Source organism: Pantherophis guttatus, chromosome 7 (assembly GCF_059756535.1).
Source record: "Pantherophis guttatus breed Tessera chromosome 7, ASM5975653v1, whole genome shotgun sequence".
Taxonomy (NCBI): domain Eukaryota; kingdom Metazoa; phylum Chordata; class Lepidosauria; order Squamata; family Colubridae; genus Pantherophis; species Pantherophis guttatus.
The window spans coordinates 23833985-23853621 of record NC_142069.1 but is presented as its reverse complement, the minus strand read 5'-3'; the positions used below and the strand labels follow the sequence as shown (position 1 = coordinate 23853621).

The 19637-nt window shown below is 38.1% G+C and overlaps 1 protein-coding gene across 4 annotated transcripts in view; it reads left to right on the top strand.

The window, feature by feature from the left end:
- Window positions 1-13863, top strand: part of IGF1 (insulin like growth factor 1) — a 66889-nt gene extending 53026 nt beyond the window's left edge. For all 4 annotated transcript variants that reach the window (XM_087873789.1, XM_034403031.3, XM_034403030.3 and 1 more), the window contains exons 3-5: window positions 347-528; window positions 4938-4993; window positions 11874-13863. In XM_087873789.1, coding sequence (XP_087729915.1) covers window positions 347-528; window positions 4938-4993; window positions 11874-11913 — 278 coding nt within the window. In that variant the 3' untranslated portion in view covers window positions 11914-13863. The remainder of the gene's footprint in view (window positions 1-346; window positions 529-4937; window positions 4994-11873) is intronic.
- The last annotated feature ends 5774 nt before the right edge of the window (window positions 13864-19637 follow it).

Here is a 19637-nt window from a genome sequence, read left to right as displayed (position 1 = left end):
ATTAGGAGACCTGGCTACTCCTGTAGTTCTGTAAGATATTGCTAGCATATTGATTCAATAAAGGATACAGTACAATTATTTCTGTGTGTCTTATTCTGTGATTGCACCTAATCCAATGGTGGGTTGCCCCCAGTTCGGACTGGTTCTACAGAACCGGTAGTAAAACCGGCGGGAGGCTGCACCCACCAACCCCAACATCATCAGGAAGCTTCTGCACGTGGCCCCATTGCGAATTAGTAGTAAAGGTAAGTAGAACCCACTCCTGACTTAATCATATTGTAATATTAGAAGAATATTAAAGATTTTGTTATGTTCTTTTACAATGACTGTTTTTTGTTCCCTTTAGGTAAACCAGCAGGTTATGGAGGCAATAGACGTTCCTCTTCTACTCGGGGAATAGTGGATGAATGCTGTTTCCAGAGCTGTGACCTGATACGGCTGGAGATGTACTGTGCTCCTGTCAAGCCACCTAAATCTGCACGATCTCTACGTGCTCAGCGACACACTGATATGCCTAAGGCACAAAAGGTAGCTAAAGTGTGATCAAATTTAATCTGATTATTTGTTAATATGCGGATTTCCAGCATTGCTTCAAGCATTGGATGGACATATGGTTGCCCAGAATCAGAAATCCAAATCTGATATCTATGGGCAGCTTTCATTTCCAAACTACTGTAGTCTTTCAATATTAAATAGAAATGGAACAGAAGACACCAGAGGAATAGAGCCACAGATATAACTGTATATTCCATATCTCATCTTTGTCTTTGCCTTCTTTTTTCTTTCTCTATTAGTAGCTCCTGATCAATGATCGGTGTTATTTTGAAACACTCTGCTTTATTGTAGCAGCGCCCCACTTTTTTTCTAATTAGCCACATTATTTCCTCATTCCTATCTAGCTTTCTTTCTTCTATCCCAAAAGATTTGACACTCTTGCTGAGAAGTAAATCATTGGGTACTTTAGAAATTGTTGTCCCTTGCTTATGATTTACTCTCTAAGGATTGTTTATATGTGTGTGTTGATATCATCTTTTGTGTACAAATGATGCTGCTTTAGCTACTTAATGGCTTGTACTCATCCTTGAACTTTGCAAAGGATAGTTTACTAAAAGTCTCTAGTCCAGGGGTGAAATTCACTTACCTTCCCTACCGGTTTGCAAATGTGTGTGCGCTGTGCATGTGCTTGCTTCACTCACTCACACCATTGTCCGTGCATGCACAAAGCCTTCTGCGCATGCACAGAGGCTTAAAATCGTCGCAAAAAGCAACATCATGATGTCCACGCAGGTGGGTGGAGCCTCCCGCAGACACTGCTACCACTTCACCCGAGCCGGATAGAACCAGCTGAATTTCACCCCTGCTCTAGTCCCAACTAACTTTCATGAACTTTGTTGTCCATTTTTGTCCAGAGTCCCTTGGGATTTGGGCGGCATAGAAATGTGACAAAATAAATAAATAAATAATTTTTTGTATTGCCATCACCCTTTTCTCCATGTTTATGAATGCCTGTGGTTGACCATTGTGTGACACTGAATGCTGGACTAGAAGGGACATAAGCTGATCCAACGGGACTCTCTGTTCTTATGTTCTTTCCTTAGGCTTCTCTCCAACGTAGTCATTTCAGACTAAGTCTCACTGAAATCACATTTCCTGTGTTCATAATCACATTTTTACTTATATAAACGTGATGTATATTATGTTATATATATCAGTTATCTAATACCTGCTTGAAAATAAATAAATATATAAGGCTCAGCTTATTAGTTGGGATGCAAGATCTTATAGAAATCAACTGATGGAATAAGACCAACGTCAGAAGGGATTGTATTCTGTTAATACCACTAGCAGATAGAGAAGTCTCATTAGAGTAATGCCAAAAAAACAAACCAGGTGCTTCTACTGATTTTAAACCATCTCAGGTATTCATGTTAGTCAGAAACAGGGCTACTTAGACCAGTCACTTTTTTATTTTGCTTCTTTCTTCAATCTAATTATACTTTGCTTTCTATTCTAATAAGCACTCAAACTGACTCACCAATTTAATAAAAGGCAATAACATTTTTTTAAAAAGGGGAAAGTTAAAATATTAATTGACATTATTGCTAAATTATTTAGAAATTAAAAATGTGACAAAACAGCTGCCACTTTACAACATTTTTAATCACTGAAAGAGTGCAGGTAAAACGTCTAAAGGATTTCATTCCATTAAGTGGGAGTAATTTATTTATTAAACTTATATGCCGCCCATCTTGTCAAAAGCAACTTATAGGTGAAAATTCTCTCCTAAAGTGCTAAAAAGAAAGAATTTAATTTGTACAATTAGATTTTAAGCAGTGCTTTAAAAGTTAATATCGACAACTTAAGGTGTGTCTGGTAAGCATATGTAAACAGTGAAAATATTTCAGTTCATAGTTAATATTATGTCTGTATTTTCTTCAGCTTCTGCAAACTAGGTGCTTACATTATGCACCAATTTAAGCTTCTGCATGTTTTCAGGGACAATCCCAGGTGAATCATGTTTCAGTGTCAAAACTGAAGAAAACCAAGGCAAAGATACAAAGCACTGGATAAAATAAAGCACATTTGCTAATTTTATATTAAACTTTTCTGTCAGGAATATAGTGGCATGCATAGCATATCTCTTTCTCTTCTCCTCCCCCCAAGAGTGTGGGATAGGTTGGGGTGATAGGACATTGCCCAGTGAATTTCTATAGTTGAGGTGGACTTCAACCTGGATCTCTTTAATTGTGGTCTAGTACCTTAACTATTATATTTCACTGACTTTTACATTATTAGTGGCTAACACATAATGCTTTGAAAGGTTAAGTTTATATCCTCCAAGGAATAGCATTCAAACTCAATACAGTGTTATTACTGGACTCACATTGGTCATATCGTTTCACAAATTAAACTTGTTATAACTTTGTCAGAAAGTTTGTTGTACGAGATTTTCCATTGCAGACAAAAATAGCTGCAGCTAAACAAGCAGGAGATTGGCATAGTCTCAAAGGAGCCATTTTTCTACACATTTTCAACTAAGCCTCAACTACATAGCCAGAAAATAAGATTGTTCCTTATTATAATGGGAGATTCATATGAAATAGTCTTTATTTTGGAGCAGAGCAGCTTGAAATCTTTCACATATTGTAAGTGGCTTTTAAATGTAAACTCTAACAACTTTAACAACTCCCACTCTATCAATCTATCTACCTCCTGTCCTATTATATTGTCGGAGATGACCAGGCTGAGCCTGAGGAAGAAATCAAATGTGTCATCAGTCATGAGTCCCTGCTCATAACATCTAAGTCCAGTCCATCTTGAATTCTTTTCTATTACTTCAGATTAATGTCAAGCACCAGGGAAATCAGGAGATCCAGGCAGTTCAAATGTGTATAACGATTTATTATAAGCTTAAACTCTCTGCAACCATCTGAACTGCTCACGATCAAGTAAGAACAGCAGGAAATTCAAGGTGAACATGATTTAGATCTCTTGTGAGAGCACAGAGACTTATGACTAACAACATGTTTGACCACTCCCTCAGGCTCAGCCTGGTTCTCTCCTACATATACTACATTCATGTGGGAAGCACCTACCAAGGCACTTCCAGGTTGAAAGGATTAGCCAATGACATCACCATTGCCTACGGGATGCCTAAGGGGGGCTCCTTTAATGTACCTGTTATTTTCCCACTGAAGTGATACCTATTTGTCTACTTGCATTTGCATGCTTTTGAACTGCTACGTAGGCAGAGCTGGGACAAATTGATGGGGACTTATTCTGCCTTGTGACTCACACTCTTGGGTTTTGAACTGCCAAGCTGTTGACCTCTCAATGGTCTTCTGACTCAGCATCCTAACCATGTGAGCCACCACAGCCCCCACTTCCTGGCCTCGTTCCTTAGGATAGGAGTAGGAAACTCTCTTTCACATTGTTGGCAATATCTGGTAGCTCCCAGGTCCCCATTTCTGTTCTATGGCCTTCAGTATAGTCTTAGATTGCAATCTGAATAGGATCAAAATTGGCATGGTGGAACTCTCCCTTGCAAATTCTGATTTAAATCCTGATGTATTTCCAAATACAGTAAACCTTGGAAAAATTGGGAGTTAACAGAGTTTAGCCATACAGCCAAATAATGGGAAAAGACCTATATAGTCAAACTCTGCCAAGGAAGTGGCTTCCAGTTAGTATTTATTAATTTATTTATTTATAATCAAATTTATACAGCTGTTCATCTCACAAAAGTAACTCTGGGTAGCGAACAACATTAAAATGAAAAATGGGGGGGGGGGGAACCCAGATATAAAAATTGACATTAAAAGAAAAATGTTATAAAAACAAAATGTTGTAGAGCACTCTTCCCAAACTTGAAGCAATGCAGATGTATTGCATTACATCTTCCATAGATCCAAGACACCATAATTGAAAAACCAAAATTTATACAATAGATAAACTTACAGTTTCACAATTAGGGTTTTCTGTTTAGCATGAAATGCCATACTCAACCCATGCAAAATTTGTGATAGCATCAATGATAGTGATGAATTTTAACGCAAATGAGTATATTTTTGCAACTACAGACAAAAAGCTGTATATTACGAAATGTTATACACCAAAAGGTGTATTTTAGTCAATAAGGACTGTATCTAGAAAAGTATATAGAATGTATATTCTAGGGAAAATACCAGTAACTATGAAAGCAAACAGAATGGTTTGTTCTGAAACTGTGTTTTATTAACTTGCAGAAAAATGATGGAAGAGAATTTTAAGTATTTAAATATGGACTGGATTTTGATTGGGCCACATATGCCTGCTTGATATAAACTAGCTTCTCATCTCCCCATTCAAAAAATAAGAACAGAACTACTGCCGCATTCAGTAGTCACAAGGATTGTCAACTGTGCTCACATCCACAATAATATGTCTTTTATTTTCAGGAAGTGCACTTGAAGAATACAAGTAGAGGGAACACAGGAAACAAGAACTACAGAATGTAAGAAAATTCCGTCCGTAAGAGTGAAGAATGAATGTGCCACCTGCAGGATACTTTGCTGTAAATAGTCAGACATTGGACAAAGCTAGAGTTCAATAAGTTTGATGAATTCTCCACTAATGGGCATTCTCCCTAAGGAACAATTAACATTCCAACAAAAAGCCAACTCAGTGCTCAAATGTTTCTGAGACTGGTAGATTGCTACTGTAATTGTTCACTTCCTGCAATAAAATGTGCTACACGCAAGTGTGTACAAAAACTGTACATGCGTCACATAGACCCAGTCCCATGCCTCTTAAAAGTCTTCTGCCCTCAAAGGGAGCAGCAAATGTAAAAGCCTTTAGTGGACTCAATTGCACTAAATTAATTTATGAACCCTGCTGTTGGAGTTACCCACCAGCCTTATCTAAGTGGAGGGGGTTTTTTTTAACTTTTTTTTAAATATTTGTACTTCTAGATAAGCAATAGATTGTTTGACTTGCAGTGTCTGATAACACTGTTTGATTTCCCTTCCATATTTGCACAGTTTGGAATTCCCAGTAGCAACAGCAGTAAAGTTAACACGTTCATTTCACTACTGTAGTGGCTTTTTAACAGCACACAAGTCTCGTGTGTTCATCGCACTCAGAGATCCTTATATGTTCCAAGATCCACAGAGAGTTCTTACATATGTGCAAAACATGGTTTTATTCCATTGAGGATGTTACTATTCATATTGCATCCTTATGCAAAGCTATCTTTGGCCACTAAAATTAATGGAACAGCTTGCATATACTGGAACTCCCTGTGCAAACTCCCATATCTAAAGCAAGCTTCTGGGTCTAGGTTTTAAGATGGTCATTCCCCTGCCTATAACAGATGAAAATAGAAATATATGCAATTTGAAGAATATAATAATTTTTGTCGAGGTAAGCTGAGAGCACATACGAGCTCTCTTAAATTCTCAGTGACTCTTTCAGATAACTTATTCACAACAATATAAATAAATGTCTTTTTCTTCAATATAAGGCAATATGTAGAAATTTAGCATATTAATCATACACATATAACCAACAGTATGTAAAAATCTCTTTAATAGTACAATGGTGCTATTCTGTAGCTTGTTTTATGAAAGGTCTTACCAAAACAGTAAGAGGTACAAGCAAAGTAGCATATTTGAAATGAATTGGAAACAATGGCAAAGATTAGATAGAAGGGTTTTGTTAAAAGATGCACGATTGATTTAAGGTTTCTAATTAATTAAAACATTAATATCAAAGAGTAATACAGGTACAATAATTCATGATAGTTGCAGTGTCCCGGAGTCATGTGATCACCTTTTGCAACCTTCTGATAAGGAAATGCAATGCCAGATTCACTTAACAATTTTGGCAAGAAAAGTCATAAAATGGGGCAAACCCAGGGGTGGGTTGCTGAGGGTTCGCAGGGGTTCGGGAGAATCTCTAGCTAAGATTCTGTGCAGTTCAGGGAACCCCCAAATCGCACTCCTGGCTGGCCCCGCCCATCTCACCCCGCCCCTCCCAGGAGTCCCCATGTGGCCTATTTTGGACGCAGGTAAGGCTCGGGGAGGACGAAAAACGGGCCTACCGGAAGTTCGGGAAGGCCGGAAATGGGCCCGTTTCCAGTCTCCAGAGGGCCTCCAGAGCCTGAGGAGGCTGTTTTCGCCCTCCTGGAGGCTCGAGGAAAGCCTCCAGAGCCCAGGGAGGACAAAAACGCCCCCCCCACCATGGTGCAGAAGGCTGACTAGGCAACACCCACCCAGCAGCCAGGCAAAGAACCCCTTGCTAAAATTTTTGAAGCCCACCCCTGGGCAAACCTCACTTAACAACTGTCTCACTTAACAGTAGTTAAGCGGTTGATAGTCAAGGACTACCTGTACTAATATCCAATAGAAAGGATATATACGATTCACTGTGAAAAAGCTAAGATGTTATCTTTAAAAGCACCTTTGAAAAGATGGGTCCTTTTTAGCAATAAGGAGGAAAAGCCAAGTGAGTTTCCGTGACTCTTCAAAATAGCATGGTTGTGATAGAAAAAGAAGACTGGGGGATACTGTAGCTTGACTTCCTTTGTCATATGAAAACAGCAAGTGCCCTCCAGCATTCTCCCTAAAATAGCAGCATTCAACCTAATGCAGTACTACCTTATTTATATGGCAATATGCTCAGGAATTTTAGTTTAGGGCAAGCCAGAATCAAATATTAGCCACTGAATTTAATTTAATTTCAGCCAATGATATTTTAAAACCTTAGAACCGAAAAAAAAACCTTGGAGAGCCTGTGGTCTACAGCAGGGGTCTCCAACCTTGGTACTTTAAGGCTGGTGGACTTCAACTCCCAGAATTCCCCAGCCAGCTTTGCTTTGCTGGCTGGGGAATTCTGGGAGTTGAAGTCCGCCAGGTTTAAAGTGCCCAAGGTTGGAGACCCCTGGTCTACAGCAGGGATCTCCAACCTGCAAAGCAAAGCTGGCTAGGGAATTTTGGGAGTTGAAGTCCGCCAGGCTTCAAGTTGCCAAGGTTGGAGACCCCTGGTCTACAGTGTCCTCAGTTCAGGATGCAGCCCTAGAAAGTGGTCATGAAGTTGATGCCTAAATGCATGGAGTGGGAAAGCGAAATATGTGGCAAAATTTGCTTTACCTGTTACTGGTTTTGGTTAACAATGCAAAGTGGTGCTATTGTTCTGCTTGAGAAAGTACTTGAATAACAAAGACATAGAACAAAACATAAATATGTTTTTTTTAAGATAAGCCAATTGCACATATAGAGATTGTACGTAAAATTGAAATGTGTTTAGCCATAACTTTTCAACTTTTTATGATTATAAAAAGGAAAGATTTTATGAACTGAGAGGCTAGCCTAATTTAAAACAAGAAAATTAAATTTGGAATGAATACTACCATTACATATATTGACTCTTAGGAGGTAAAGGATGATAGTAAGCAACTACTTAACTTCCATTTGTTGCAATGGACATGGTATAGATCTGATTTATCTGGTATATCTGCAAAATATACTGCTTTAGGTCCCAATCCAGCACATAAAGTGTGAGTAGAGCTTCAAGTATGGAATTCCTTCTCTGGGAGATAGCAGAAGGACTTGAATCTACTATTTATAGTCCTTGAGCTGGGAGTTGGACTAGAAGACCTCAAGGTCCTTTCCAACTCTTATTCTGTTCACATTTACGTAGGCCTATCAATTATCAAGATGATTTCACAATGAAATGTTTTTGGTTCGCAGCACATCTATACATCTCTCAGTTCAAATGTTCTGTCCTGGAAAAGATTATATGGAAATCCATTTCAAGCTGGGACACATAAGAAAAGAAAGGGGCAGCTCTATGAGAAAGAGTTGAAAATGTATGGCTAATACTTTATGGAGCCTAAGTTATGTATGCTTGTGTGTTTGTGTGAGTGCACATGCCTGTATCTTGATCCATGTATATGATTTAAAATGGTAATTTCCATAAACTTTATCTCGTGAAAAAAAATAATATTTTAATTTCCAGGGTTGTTCTTTTTTTTTTTTAATGAAAGTTAACCCAATTAGAGATGATTTGAATCTAAGCAAGAAAATGTTTTTGTATAAAATATAAGCATTTAATTCATTTTTAAAACTACTTTTAAAGCAGAAGTCCCATCCCACTGATTTGGGACCAAGACCTTTTATATGAAATGTGACTATATATTTATATAGGACTGCTCTCTTCATCTGGAAATAAATTGAATAATTGATTAAACAAACAAATAAATGAACCAACAAACTGACTCCTCTTTTAAAAATAGCACTACTTCTATGCAAAACTATGCCATATATATTTTAAAGATCATTTAAACAGACATTCTATTGTTTTGGTTGCAAATAGGCACTCTAATGTGGGTTTAGGGATTATTTTTATTTTTATTATTATTTTTAAAAGGGGGATCAGATTTTTTTTTAAAAAGTTGACAAAATGTTTTAGTTATTTATTAAGTCACGAATCTCCCTTTGTGTATTTTTTTGCAGAAGTAACTTACTTCAGTTAAATCATGTTCAGTAAATCATACACTTCACATTTTGCTCTTGAAAGAGAAGCAACTCTGTCTTCAGACCATGTTCATTTTTATTTTATCACATTTTTGCTCATCATCACACTACAAGCTTTACCTTTGTCCAAATACAGCACCTTATGGTCATTTTTAACTTGATTTTTTACTGAAGGAAATTACAAGATTATCTGAAACTTGGCCACAAATAATACAATAGAGAGATGCTACTCTATAAAACAACAGTGGACAATGTTTTCATTTGGCTGGAAGGTCTAAGGGTAGATATGGATAGATCCTCTATCCTCACTCGCTTCTAATCAAGTAAATTGCAGCTAAGAATAACTAGCTATCTCTTACTGAATGTGGATTTCAATTTAGTTGTAATTAAGTTTAGCTGACAATTCATTTTTTACAGAATTACTTCTTACATATAAAAAGTTTGTTGGAGGATGAACCAGGGTTCTCTGAGCACTACGTTTGTTGAAAATGCAGAATTCATGCACTTATAGGAGAGAAGCAGCGATCATGTGGTTATAGTACAGGTTAAATGTTACAAGATGCAAGAGGACAAGACTGCAAAATATATACTGGCAGAGCTCACTTAACAAATGCACTGTTTAGCAATTGCTTCAGGTTACTACAGCACCAAAAAATATCATTTTACTACCAGTGCTAGCATTTACAATCATTACAGTTCCTTCTCTGCCCATTTGTATGTTTGCATATTGAATTCCCTATCATTTTAAATTACTTTTGTTTTTTCAAAAAAAGTGTTGATCATTGTTTCTTTTATTGGTTCTCTAGCTTGCCACAAAGGACACCTTCAACATGTATTATAAAATTTGTCATAGTTAAGTGTCTATGGAGATTCTCAGTCATCCAGGTCATGGTTGTCCCAAAGGTGCTTTTTCAAGAGGCAGCTGGACTTTATGGTTTTTCTTTGAAGATATTTTGCTTCTCATCCAGGAAGCTTCTTCAGCTCTTCGAGAAGAAGAAGAAGCTTCTTGGATGAGAAGCAAAACATTTTCAAAGAAAAACCAGGAAGTCTAGTTCCCTCTTGAAAAAGCACCTTTGGGACTGCCATAGTTAACATACATAACCCTTGAGCTGTAATATGAAGAGTAGAAAATTCTTAGCATTCAAATCACTATTTTTTTTTTTAATTTGATTTATATGCCGCCCTTCTCCGAAGACTCAGGGCGGCTTACAATGTGCTCAGCAATTTTAATTGTAGCACCTATCCTTGCTGACCATTAGCCAGGATAATGTTTTATCCTTACACTTGATGTAGAGAATGACATAACAAGGAATGGAACTATAATTTCAGTGCTTAAATAGAAAACAACTATGCAGTCATGCAAAATTTAGGAAAAGTGCCTGACTACAGTGATATCTTGTTAGAAATGAAGAGGACGATTTGTCTTAAGCTTCTCTATGGTAATGAGGCCTCATATCAATCGGTAATACTAAATCCATATATTGGTGAAGCCCTTAGAAGCCGTACAGGTGTCTATCTTGATCTACATGGCTATAGCAACCCTTTTGAATATATATTTTCCCAGCAAAATTACTAGTTGGGGGGTAGATCAAGTGCAATTTGCTCATGCTTAGAGATCAGTACAATAAATTACCATGAATCCTTGTTTAAATAGAAAAGAGAGGCAAAAAGATCTATAAATAAATGTTTGTGGTGAGTAACTTTACAAATCCCACTGAATGCAGAAATATTTAATTTTGACTACCACTCTAGAATATATCCAATCCCCTATTTATTTACTTTACGGCACCAATATCATATTCACTATTTTCCTGCAATAGTGTCATTAACTTGAGCTAGATTCCAATATGAACAATGTAGAATATTTTTTTCACAACGGTTGTTACTCGACTATATTTGCCACTTATTTTCTGTGTACTACATAGCGGAGTGTTGATACTACCCAACTAAACATCAGTATCAATGAACTTTCTAAATAGACTTACGTATGAGTGTTTATCTATTATAGGACCTCTAAATTGCACCAAGAAACCAAAATAAAATAAAATAAAATAAAATAAAATAAAATAAAATAAAATAAAATAAAATAAAATAAAATAAAATAAAATAAAATAAAATAAAATAAAATAAAATAAAATAAAATAAAATAAAATAAAATAAAATAAAAACACTGAGGAAATAACTGAAATATATGAAAGAAGGGTGGATGCCTTCTTAAATGAACTGATGAAATTATCTACTTTAGACTTTTTTGGATAAAATTTCATTTACTAAAACAAGCTAGTGAAATATTATCCAAAAGAGGCTGAATCTCTTACTTAAGTCGAATAAATAAATTTATTTAGAGACAAAGCTGATCCATATCAGCACTAAACAACAATTTGGCAACTTCCGTATCTTAATCTCTTTTCTATGTGTGTCGATTACCTTGCAAATTGTGGGACCTTCTCTAGTGGGTGGGGGGGGCAGGGGAGAGAGGAAATTGCATAGTATTTAAGATGTAGGAAAGTTTCATCTGAACCCAGAAAATTCCATCAGGAAAAATGGTTTGTGGATTGCAATCTAGACATTGGTTGGTTAATTATTTTTTGTTTAAAACTTGAGAAGGAAAAAAAGCAACATGTCGTTGCTATTTGTTTACAAGGTTTTGCTCTGCAAGCATAGCAATAGCACTTACTTATTATACCAATTGGAAGATTTCCTTGCTGGTCCTGATGTTGGGGAGAAAAGTTCCATTCATGTCACTAGTTTTGTGTGCCTGGTCTTAAATACTGTTGCTTTTTTTTCTTGTAATCATTCCATTAACTTAAACACCTGTTTCCAAACTATGTTGTAATTTAGGTTTATTTCCCCTTGCAGCCCAAACCCCAAAGCGCTCCACCGACACAAGCCACATTGAGGACCAGAGTCTTAAGCAAGGAACTTGCCTGCATCAAACTAACCCATGGGCAAGTTTCCTGACAATAGAGAGTAAATGAGAACAACTTTTACTTTGAGGTATGACAGAGTGACTCTTGACACATTTCTCACCAATTCAATTGCATCCCAAGAAGAATATCAAAACTACCAGCTGGTGTCTTACAGCATTTTTTTTTCCAGGAATTAGTGTTGCTACCTAAAAGAAAGATTCTTCAGTGCAAGATGTGTATTTCTTTTATTTAAAAAATAAAAAATCAGAATGTTATGGGGTATGTTTTACATACTTCGGAGAAAGTTTGAAGTGAGGCATTTTTAATGCATCCCAAGAGGTTTCAGTAACAAAACTTGATGCTCATTTGCAATGTCACTTGCCTCTAACCACTTGCATAAGTCCTGCATATTCTTCTCTGCAAGCTAACATGACTGAGGATGGGCTGACACCAGAGATGGGTTTCAGCAGGTTCTGACCAGTTCTGGAGAACCGGTAGCGGAAATTTTGAGTAGTTCGGAGAACCGGTAGTAAAAATTCTGACCGGCCCCACCCCCCATCTATTCTCTGCCTCCCAAGTCCCAGCTGATCGGGAAGAAATGGGGATTTTGCAGTAACCTTCCCCTGGAGTGGGGTGGGAATGGAGATTTTACAGTATCCTTCCCCTGCCATGCCCACCAAGCCATGCCACGCCCACCAAGCCACACCCACAAAACTGGTAGTAAAAAACTTTGAAACCCACCACTGGCTGACACCTACATGGGTGACCTCTTACAAATATAGCATATCATAAGTAGCCCTCCGATTTATGAATATTCTTATTTTTTTTTAACTGCCAAGGTGCTAAATGTTGAGATTAATGTTGATGTATTTCCCTTGTGATCATATATTTCCCTTGTGGTCAAGGAGAGAAGCAACCTAGAACTAAGGAGAAATTTCCTGACAGTGAGAACAATAAAGCAGTGGAACGACTTGTCTTCAGAAGTTGTAGGTGCTCCATCACTGGAGGTTTTCAAGATGAGATTGGACAGCCATTTATCCAGAATGGTGTAGGTCTCCTGCCTGAGCAAGGGGTTGGACTAGAAGACCTCCAAGGTCCTTTCCAACTCTGTTATTCTGTTATTCTTTTAACAGTAAAAAAGTTCTTAGTTTTTTTTCCTAAATCCATATTCATCGAATCACTTCAGATCGTGCAAGTGATCTTCCTATGTGAATGCAAAAATGCATGAGCATAAATGTTTGTGCAAAAGGCTTTCCATGTTTGGATTTCTAGCTTACCATTTTCTCCCTTGTGTTCCATCAGAATACAAACTGTCATGACTTCATGACAAGTAAATAATATTTCATACTATGTATGTAACATTAGTATGTTGCAGAATTTCCTATTCCATGACTCTTATCAAATACTACTCATCAGTTATTCTCTCTATTTAGCACTCATTAGTTGCACACAGACACATAGGAAATCCCAACGACCAAAGTTTTATTGCTTTGTACAAAGAAGAAGGGGGAAAAAATCTCACCATTTCATAGGCCACTCACAGAATCATTTAGCCCATGTGCCAACTCTGTCCAAAATGTTTAGCCCCGGTAAACATTGTTCCATAAACAAATAGCATGCTCATGCTTCTTAAATGCTTTTTAGTGTTTATCCAAACATTCTCAAAAGCTAGCTGTCTGATTTCCACTTTTTTTTTTTTTGCATTGTATCTCTACATTTTAATTGACTGCAGTTTCTTGTTTTAGAAAAATGGACTCGGTCACACTGTATTGAATGAAAGCAAAAGCAATCTTTGGTTTGTAGAATGTATGGAAATATTTGCAACCCTCTTGGAACAAAGTCAAAATGTGAAACATTGCTGTCAGAGGGTACCTTTCTAATGTATTTGTATGTATAGTTTACACCTCTGTGAGGTTGAATAAATAATAATGGTTAATAAATATCTCTGTCTCAGCATCTTCTGTTCCATAGAACTCTTGATCTCTTTACTCATAACCTGGCTGCTTTGAAACATACTTGGGGTATTTCTGGCTTTCCATCAGCCTGAGCCAAAACTACAATTTTATTGCAAACCAGCCTTCCCTAATCTGGTGTTCTCCAGATCTGCTGGGCAACAATTCTTAAAATCCTTCCATCAGGAAATTGGAAAAGCACAGGGTAGGGGGGAAAGTGACATAATTTAGACTTCATAGCTTTTGACTATTGATGAGAAGAAGGGCAGCATCTGGAAGACATCAAACCTGTTCTTGTTGAGTATGATGCTTCCTATCCTTTCTAATCAAAAGCTGCAGATAAACATAATAATGTATGGTTTTTATGACGGGAATAGAAATAGCAATAGCACTTAGACTTATATACTGCTTTACAGTGCTTTACAGCCTTCTCTAAGCGGTTTACAGAGCCTGTTGCTCCCAACAATTTGGGTCCTCATTTTACCGACCTCGGAAGGATGGAAGGCTGAGTCAACCTTGAGCCTGGTGAGATTTGAACTACCATATTGAAGGCAGCCGGCAGTCAGTAGAAGTAGCCTGCAGTACTGCACTCTAACCACTGCGCCACTGAAGCTCATATAAGCTCTAAAATAGCACAGAATTCTTCTTAAGCACTATTGTTCCAATGAAAACCACCTTAATCTGCTCAATTTTACCATTTCTGCAAGCCATAACTGATGGCATAGAACCGTTATTATGTCAGCACAATTTCATCTTCCACTAAGTTTCAATTTATACTCACTGTGGATTGGAATTTAGAAAAAGTTAGTTGTGCAGTTGAAGCAGTGGTCAGCAGTGACTTGAAATTAATTCGAACAAGGACTAATCTGAGGCCAATTTCTCCTAAGGGTCAGAACACATTTTTGAAACATTACTCTTTGTAAAAGCAGATTCAAATGGTTGGATGCCAATGGAATTTAAGCCAAAACAGAGGCCCTCAGAAGTATCATCATGCTTTAGGAAAATCCAAGGTTTGCAGAAATTCAACACATTTTCAAGGGGGAGAAAAGCCTAACATGTGATATATATAAATATATATTTCATATATATATTCCCAATTTTTTAAGATCATATTTTTCAAATTGTAAAACCTATAAAAAGTTAAAGGTTTGCAGTCATGCCCGACTCTAGGGGGCAGTTACCTTCCCACTGAAGTGATATCTATTTATCTACTTGCATTTGCAGGCTTTTGAACTGCTGAGTTGGCAGGAGCTGGGACAATAACAGGAACTCACCCCATCATGCAGTGCTCAGGTCTCGAACCTGGGCTGCCAGCTTTTCAATAGACAGGCTCCGCGTCTTTAACCACTGAGCCATCGCACTCCCGTAAACCATATATCCTATCCAATAATGGTGAATTCCAGGTCATACAATCTGACTTTTCATGAAATGTCAGCATATAATATAAAACAGAGGAAAATTTTGGATGACTTTGTCATCAAAAGATGCAGGACCTAAAGAGAAACAATGAACAGAAGCACCTGACCCAGACAACCACCAGCAAAACTGGCTCCCAATGAAAGCCACAGATAGAAGACCTGTGGCTTAGAAGGAAGCCCAGATAAGGACATATACAAATATTTACAAAACAATGTTAGTGTATATATGAATAATTTGATGGAAAACGGTTCTTTGAAAAAAGTTAATATGAAAAAAAAAATATCCATCATATCCATCTTTATCATTTGACTACTCTTTCAAAATAAATCAAAACCATATGTTACAATTTGCGTCTCTTCTAGTAAACAATTTGCCAGCTAACAGTCATGGATTAGTATAAATGATTCTATTTAAATTTATTCTGAAATAAGTCTCAAGGTATTTTATGCTTTTTTCCTTTAGAAAGTATGTTCAGAATTGTAACTTTATCATCAATATCATTCTTGATATGGGCAACAACTGGATAGAAATATTTCTGTTACACCTGACTTGAGAAAATCTTGAAAGCATCCATCTACTGAAATGGGAACCAAGACTCTGGATTTGATTGGCAGTTGCTCTGATTCAGCAGGGTTCTTTTGCTTCTAATAACATACAGTACAGAATTCTGCGATACAAAGATATATGAAACTAACTGCAAGTGATACCATAGAGAAATCTCTGTTTTTGTTTTAACAGCCAACAATTAATAGGAATTGTTATTAATCCAGACACTCTGTATAATATTGCATGATGATCAATGGTATACAAGCATGAACATCTGGGGTACCAATCCTATTTATACATCCTCAGAGTTGTACCCAAGCCACTTGTTGCAGTAATATATTAGCTCCTTTCTGAAGGTAAGTAAAAGGGATGTAAGTTGACTGGAATTTGCTTCCAGAAAAGGCATTCACCACATTTCTCTCCAGTAAAGATAATTAATTCAGGCAAACAAGGCTATTATATTTGCAACAATATCCAGGACTTTAGTGTTATATCCAGCCTAAAGATGACCGGCTTCTGGCAACTATACTTTCTCTTTTCCATAGAAATATTTTCAACCTGTAATTGGTTGCCCAAAAGCCCAGCATCTTCTAAGCTAAGGTATTTGTTTCTTTTTTTCAAGAGAGGTCATATCATCATCACTTTCAAACTGATTGGCATAATTCCGTCACCTAAGTAGGTATGGCGGTCTTCCAAAACATATCCAATTATGCACTAATTGCTTAACAACAAGCATGGGTAAAGGTCTAGAAAAGAGATAATTCATTTAATCCCCACATGCAACATGTCTACTTCCTTGGGTGGCAACTCTTAAAATGATCCTATTAGAATCCCCTAAATTGAATAGATTTTCCAGTAATTGTGATGACTAACTTGGAATGGATGTGAGCAACTTCATTTTCAAAGTATCTTATAATTGTATTATACAACTCCCAAGAAAGCCTTGCGTGATAGTGCACTTGGGTTCAGTAACATCAGAAAAGTAAGCCCTTGTTGTCATCACCATGTAAATCAGGGGTGGGATCCTACTGGATTAACAACTGGTTCGCTGAGCTGCGCGCACGTGTGCAGTTTGCAGAAAATTGAACTTCTGCATTTCTGAGAGCAAGGAAAACAGTTGAGGAGTGGCAATCCACTCTGCCGCCTCAATCAGCTGGGCTTTGGAAGCAGAAATATAGGTGAGTATAACGCAGGGGTGGGCGGGCGGGCCCACTTCAAATAATGAGAGAACCAGTTCGCTCACGTCTGAAAGTCACCCGAACCGGTCCGAACAAGTAGAAACCCACCACTGATGTAAATAAAGTTGTATGTTCTGCTTTGTATTTAGTCATATTTGCTGCATGATTTGAACTCCCCTTGCCAGGTTCTTTGCCCAGAATTCCTTGATAAATGGAAGAGCATTTCAGGTTTTACATAATTGTACAAAACACCCAGAAGTAAAAGTGTTAGTGACCCTACTCATCTTGGTATACCACAATGATTCATCATATCCTCCAAACACTTCCCCATAGGGAAAATTATTGTATGAATGGGTAGAAATTACATTATCTGTTTTTAATACATTTTATGCATTTAATTTTTGTCTTTGTTCTTCTCTCTTGTTATAAAATCTATTTAGTGTCAGATTCGGGTTAATGTCAGGGTTCCAAATAACACACCCAACGAAAGAAAACTCCGAGGTTTGAGTTTCCTCAAAGTTACATTTTATTAGAGATGTCACATTTGGGGGAACCAAAATCTGAAAGCTTCCAGGGTTTCCCCACCCAAAGGAAAGTTCAAGTCCCTGCCCAACACCCACAAGTCCATCACATGGTCCATCAAGGCACCATCCCAACTGGATATGCCTCCCAAATCCAGCCTCCCAGGTGCAGGGCAAGATGTCCTTGAACTTCTGAGAAAAGAATGTTGTTATGGCTATATTTTATTTATTTATTTAATACATCCCCATGCTCTTCACAATGCCCCCTCCCAATTTCCCACAGTAGTAAATCTGGCAGGTCTGAAGGCCCAATACAAAAGATGGCTTCCAGGCCTGATATTTACTGGATTATATATATAAACTCATGCCGTCACGGTGGCGACACGTGACGTATCAGAATTGTTTCCCCCTTTGCTAAATCGGGCAGGGGCGGGGCCAGCATGTGACACATCCAGCCTGAGGGCTGTGAGTTTGACACCCCTAATGTAGCAAGAGCTCAGCCATTAGCTACCAAGATTTCAGGGCCCAGGTTCTGGATTGAAAAAGTACTTTTTAAGCACTATCAATTCTCTTCCAAGATAGAGTCTCAGACCTGATGCCTTAAGGAGGAAGTTGTGGATGCTCTATCACTGGAGGCTTTCAAAAAGAGACTGGACAGCCACCTGTCAGAAATGGTAAAGGGTCTCCTGCTTGAGCAGGGGGTTGGACTAAATGACCTACAAGATCCCTTCGAGCTCTGTTATTCTGTTTAATTTCCCCTGAGTTCACACAGACATTCAAGCCTGACATGTTCACTTTGCTGACAAACTGCTGAATCGTCTTTAAAATGACTTTGATGCTTATTTGTAGAGGAATGGGAACAACCAGCTGTCATTGAACAATTGCAGAATAAGCCAGAAACAATTGGTGCTGATTGTAATGATATCATTTGCAGCCTGCTTGGAAATCAAAGCCCTCTGCTTTGAGATTAGGGAGACTTGCAATTTAGCAGAAAGTCCAAATGCTCGCTTAGCCTTCCCATTAATTTTCCAGAATATGCTAATGCCTTAACATGGTGCCATTTATGACAGCTTTATAATAACAATAATAATAATAATAATAAATAGTCCTTCTATTATGTCTTCTGGCATAATGCCTCAGGCTGCAGGTAGATGAAACTCCTAGTCTTCCAGCAAAATGTCGCTGTTCTAAATAAAGCTCTTCCAATCTTTTTATCACTTTCTCTCCACCACCAGTGGTATTTTGCAGCTCAACAATCTGATCATTTGAGCAGATTCATTGCTGGGCTACTGTAGCATTGCTATACACACACACCTGAGGAAGAGACTCAGCAGTTTTGTTGTACATAAAAATCACCATATCACCTGCTTCTGCAACAATCCAAGATTGAAGAAGATGGCAATTAAAATAGCTTCTCAAAGTTAATTAGAAAATGGCATATTTAAACTAAAACATGCTATCCTCTTTCATATCTATCTTATTCCAGTCATCTCGTTGTCAGTGGATTTCTTTGCACTCAATATTTCTACAGCTGAGTGCTTATAATGTTGCTGTTCTGACCCAGCTCCCCAAACACGAAAAACTCTCTGTAGTTAAATCAATGATTCCTTTATTAGAAGCGCCAGCAGCCCCGGCAAAAAGTTTCTTTCTCACCGCAGGCTAACAAGTCTATCCGGCAGGGAGATGAATAGTTGTCTGCCACATCTATTCATCTCCACCCCCTGCCTTTATCCCCAGAGTTAGGGTGGGGCTTTCTCTAGCAGCGATGGCTCTTCTGTCCCAAGGATCGGCCCACAGATTTCCACTGCTCTCCTCTCCTCTGCCTTCTGCGCATCCGCGTGTCAGGCACTGGACCCAGCTGTGCCTCCTCTTCCTCATCAGCCACCTCCAGATCTGGGGGCTCTCCATCTGAGGGCTCACAAATGGCCCAGGTTCTGCCTCTCTCTCTCTCTCTCTCTCTCTCTCTCTCTCTCTCTCTCTCTCTCTCTCTCTCTCTCTCAGCTCTATTCCCTCTTCCCCCTTGGAGCTCTCAGGTTGCCTTGATGCTGACTCTGATTCCCATGCCTCCTCCTCATCTGATTTGGCTGCTGGAGGGGCC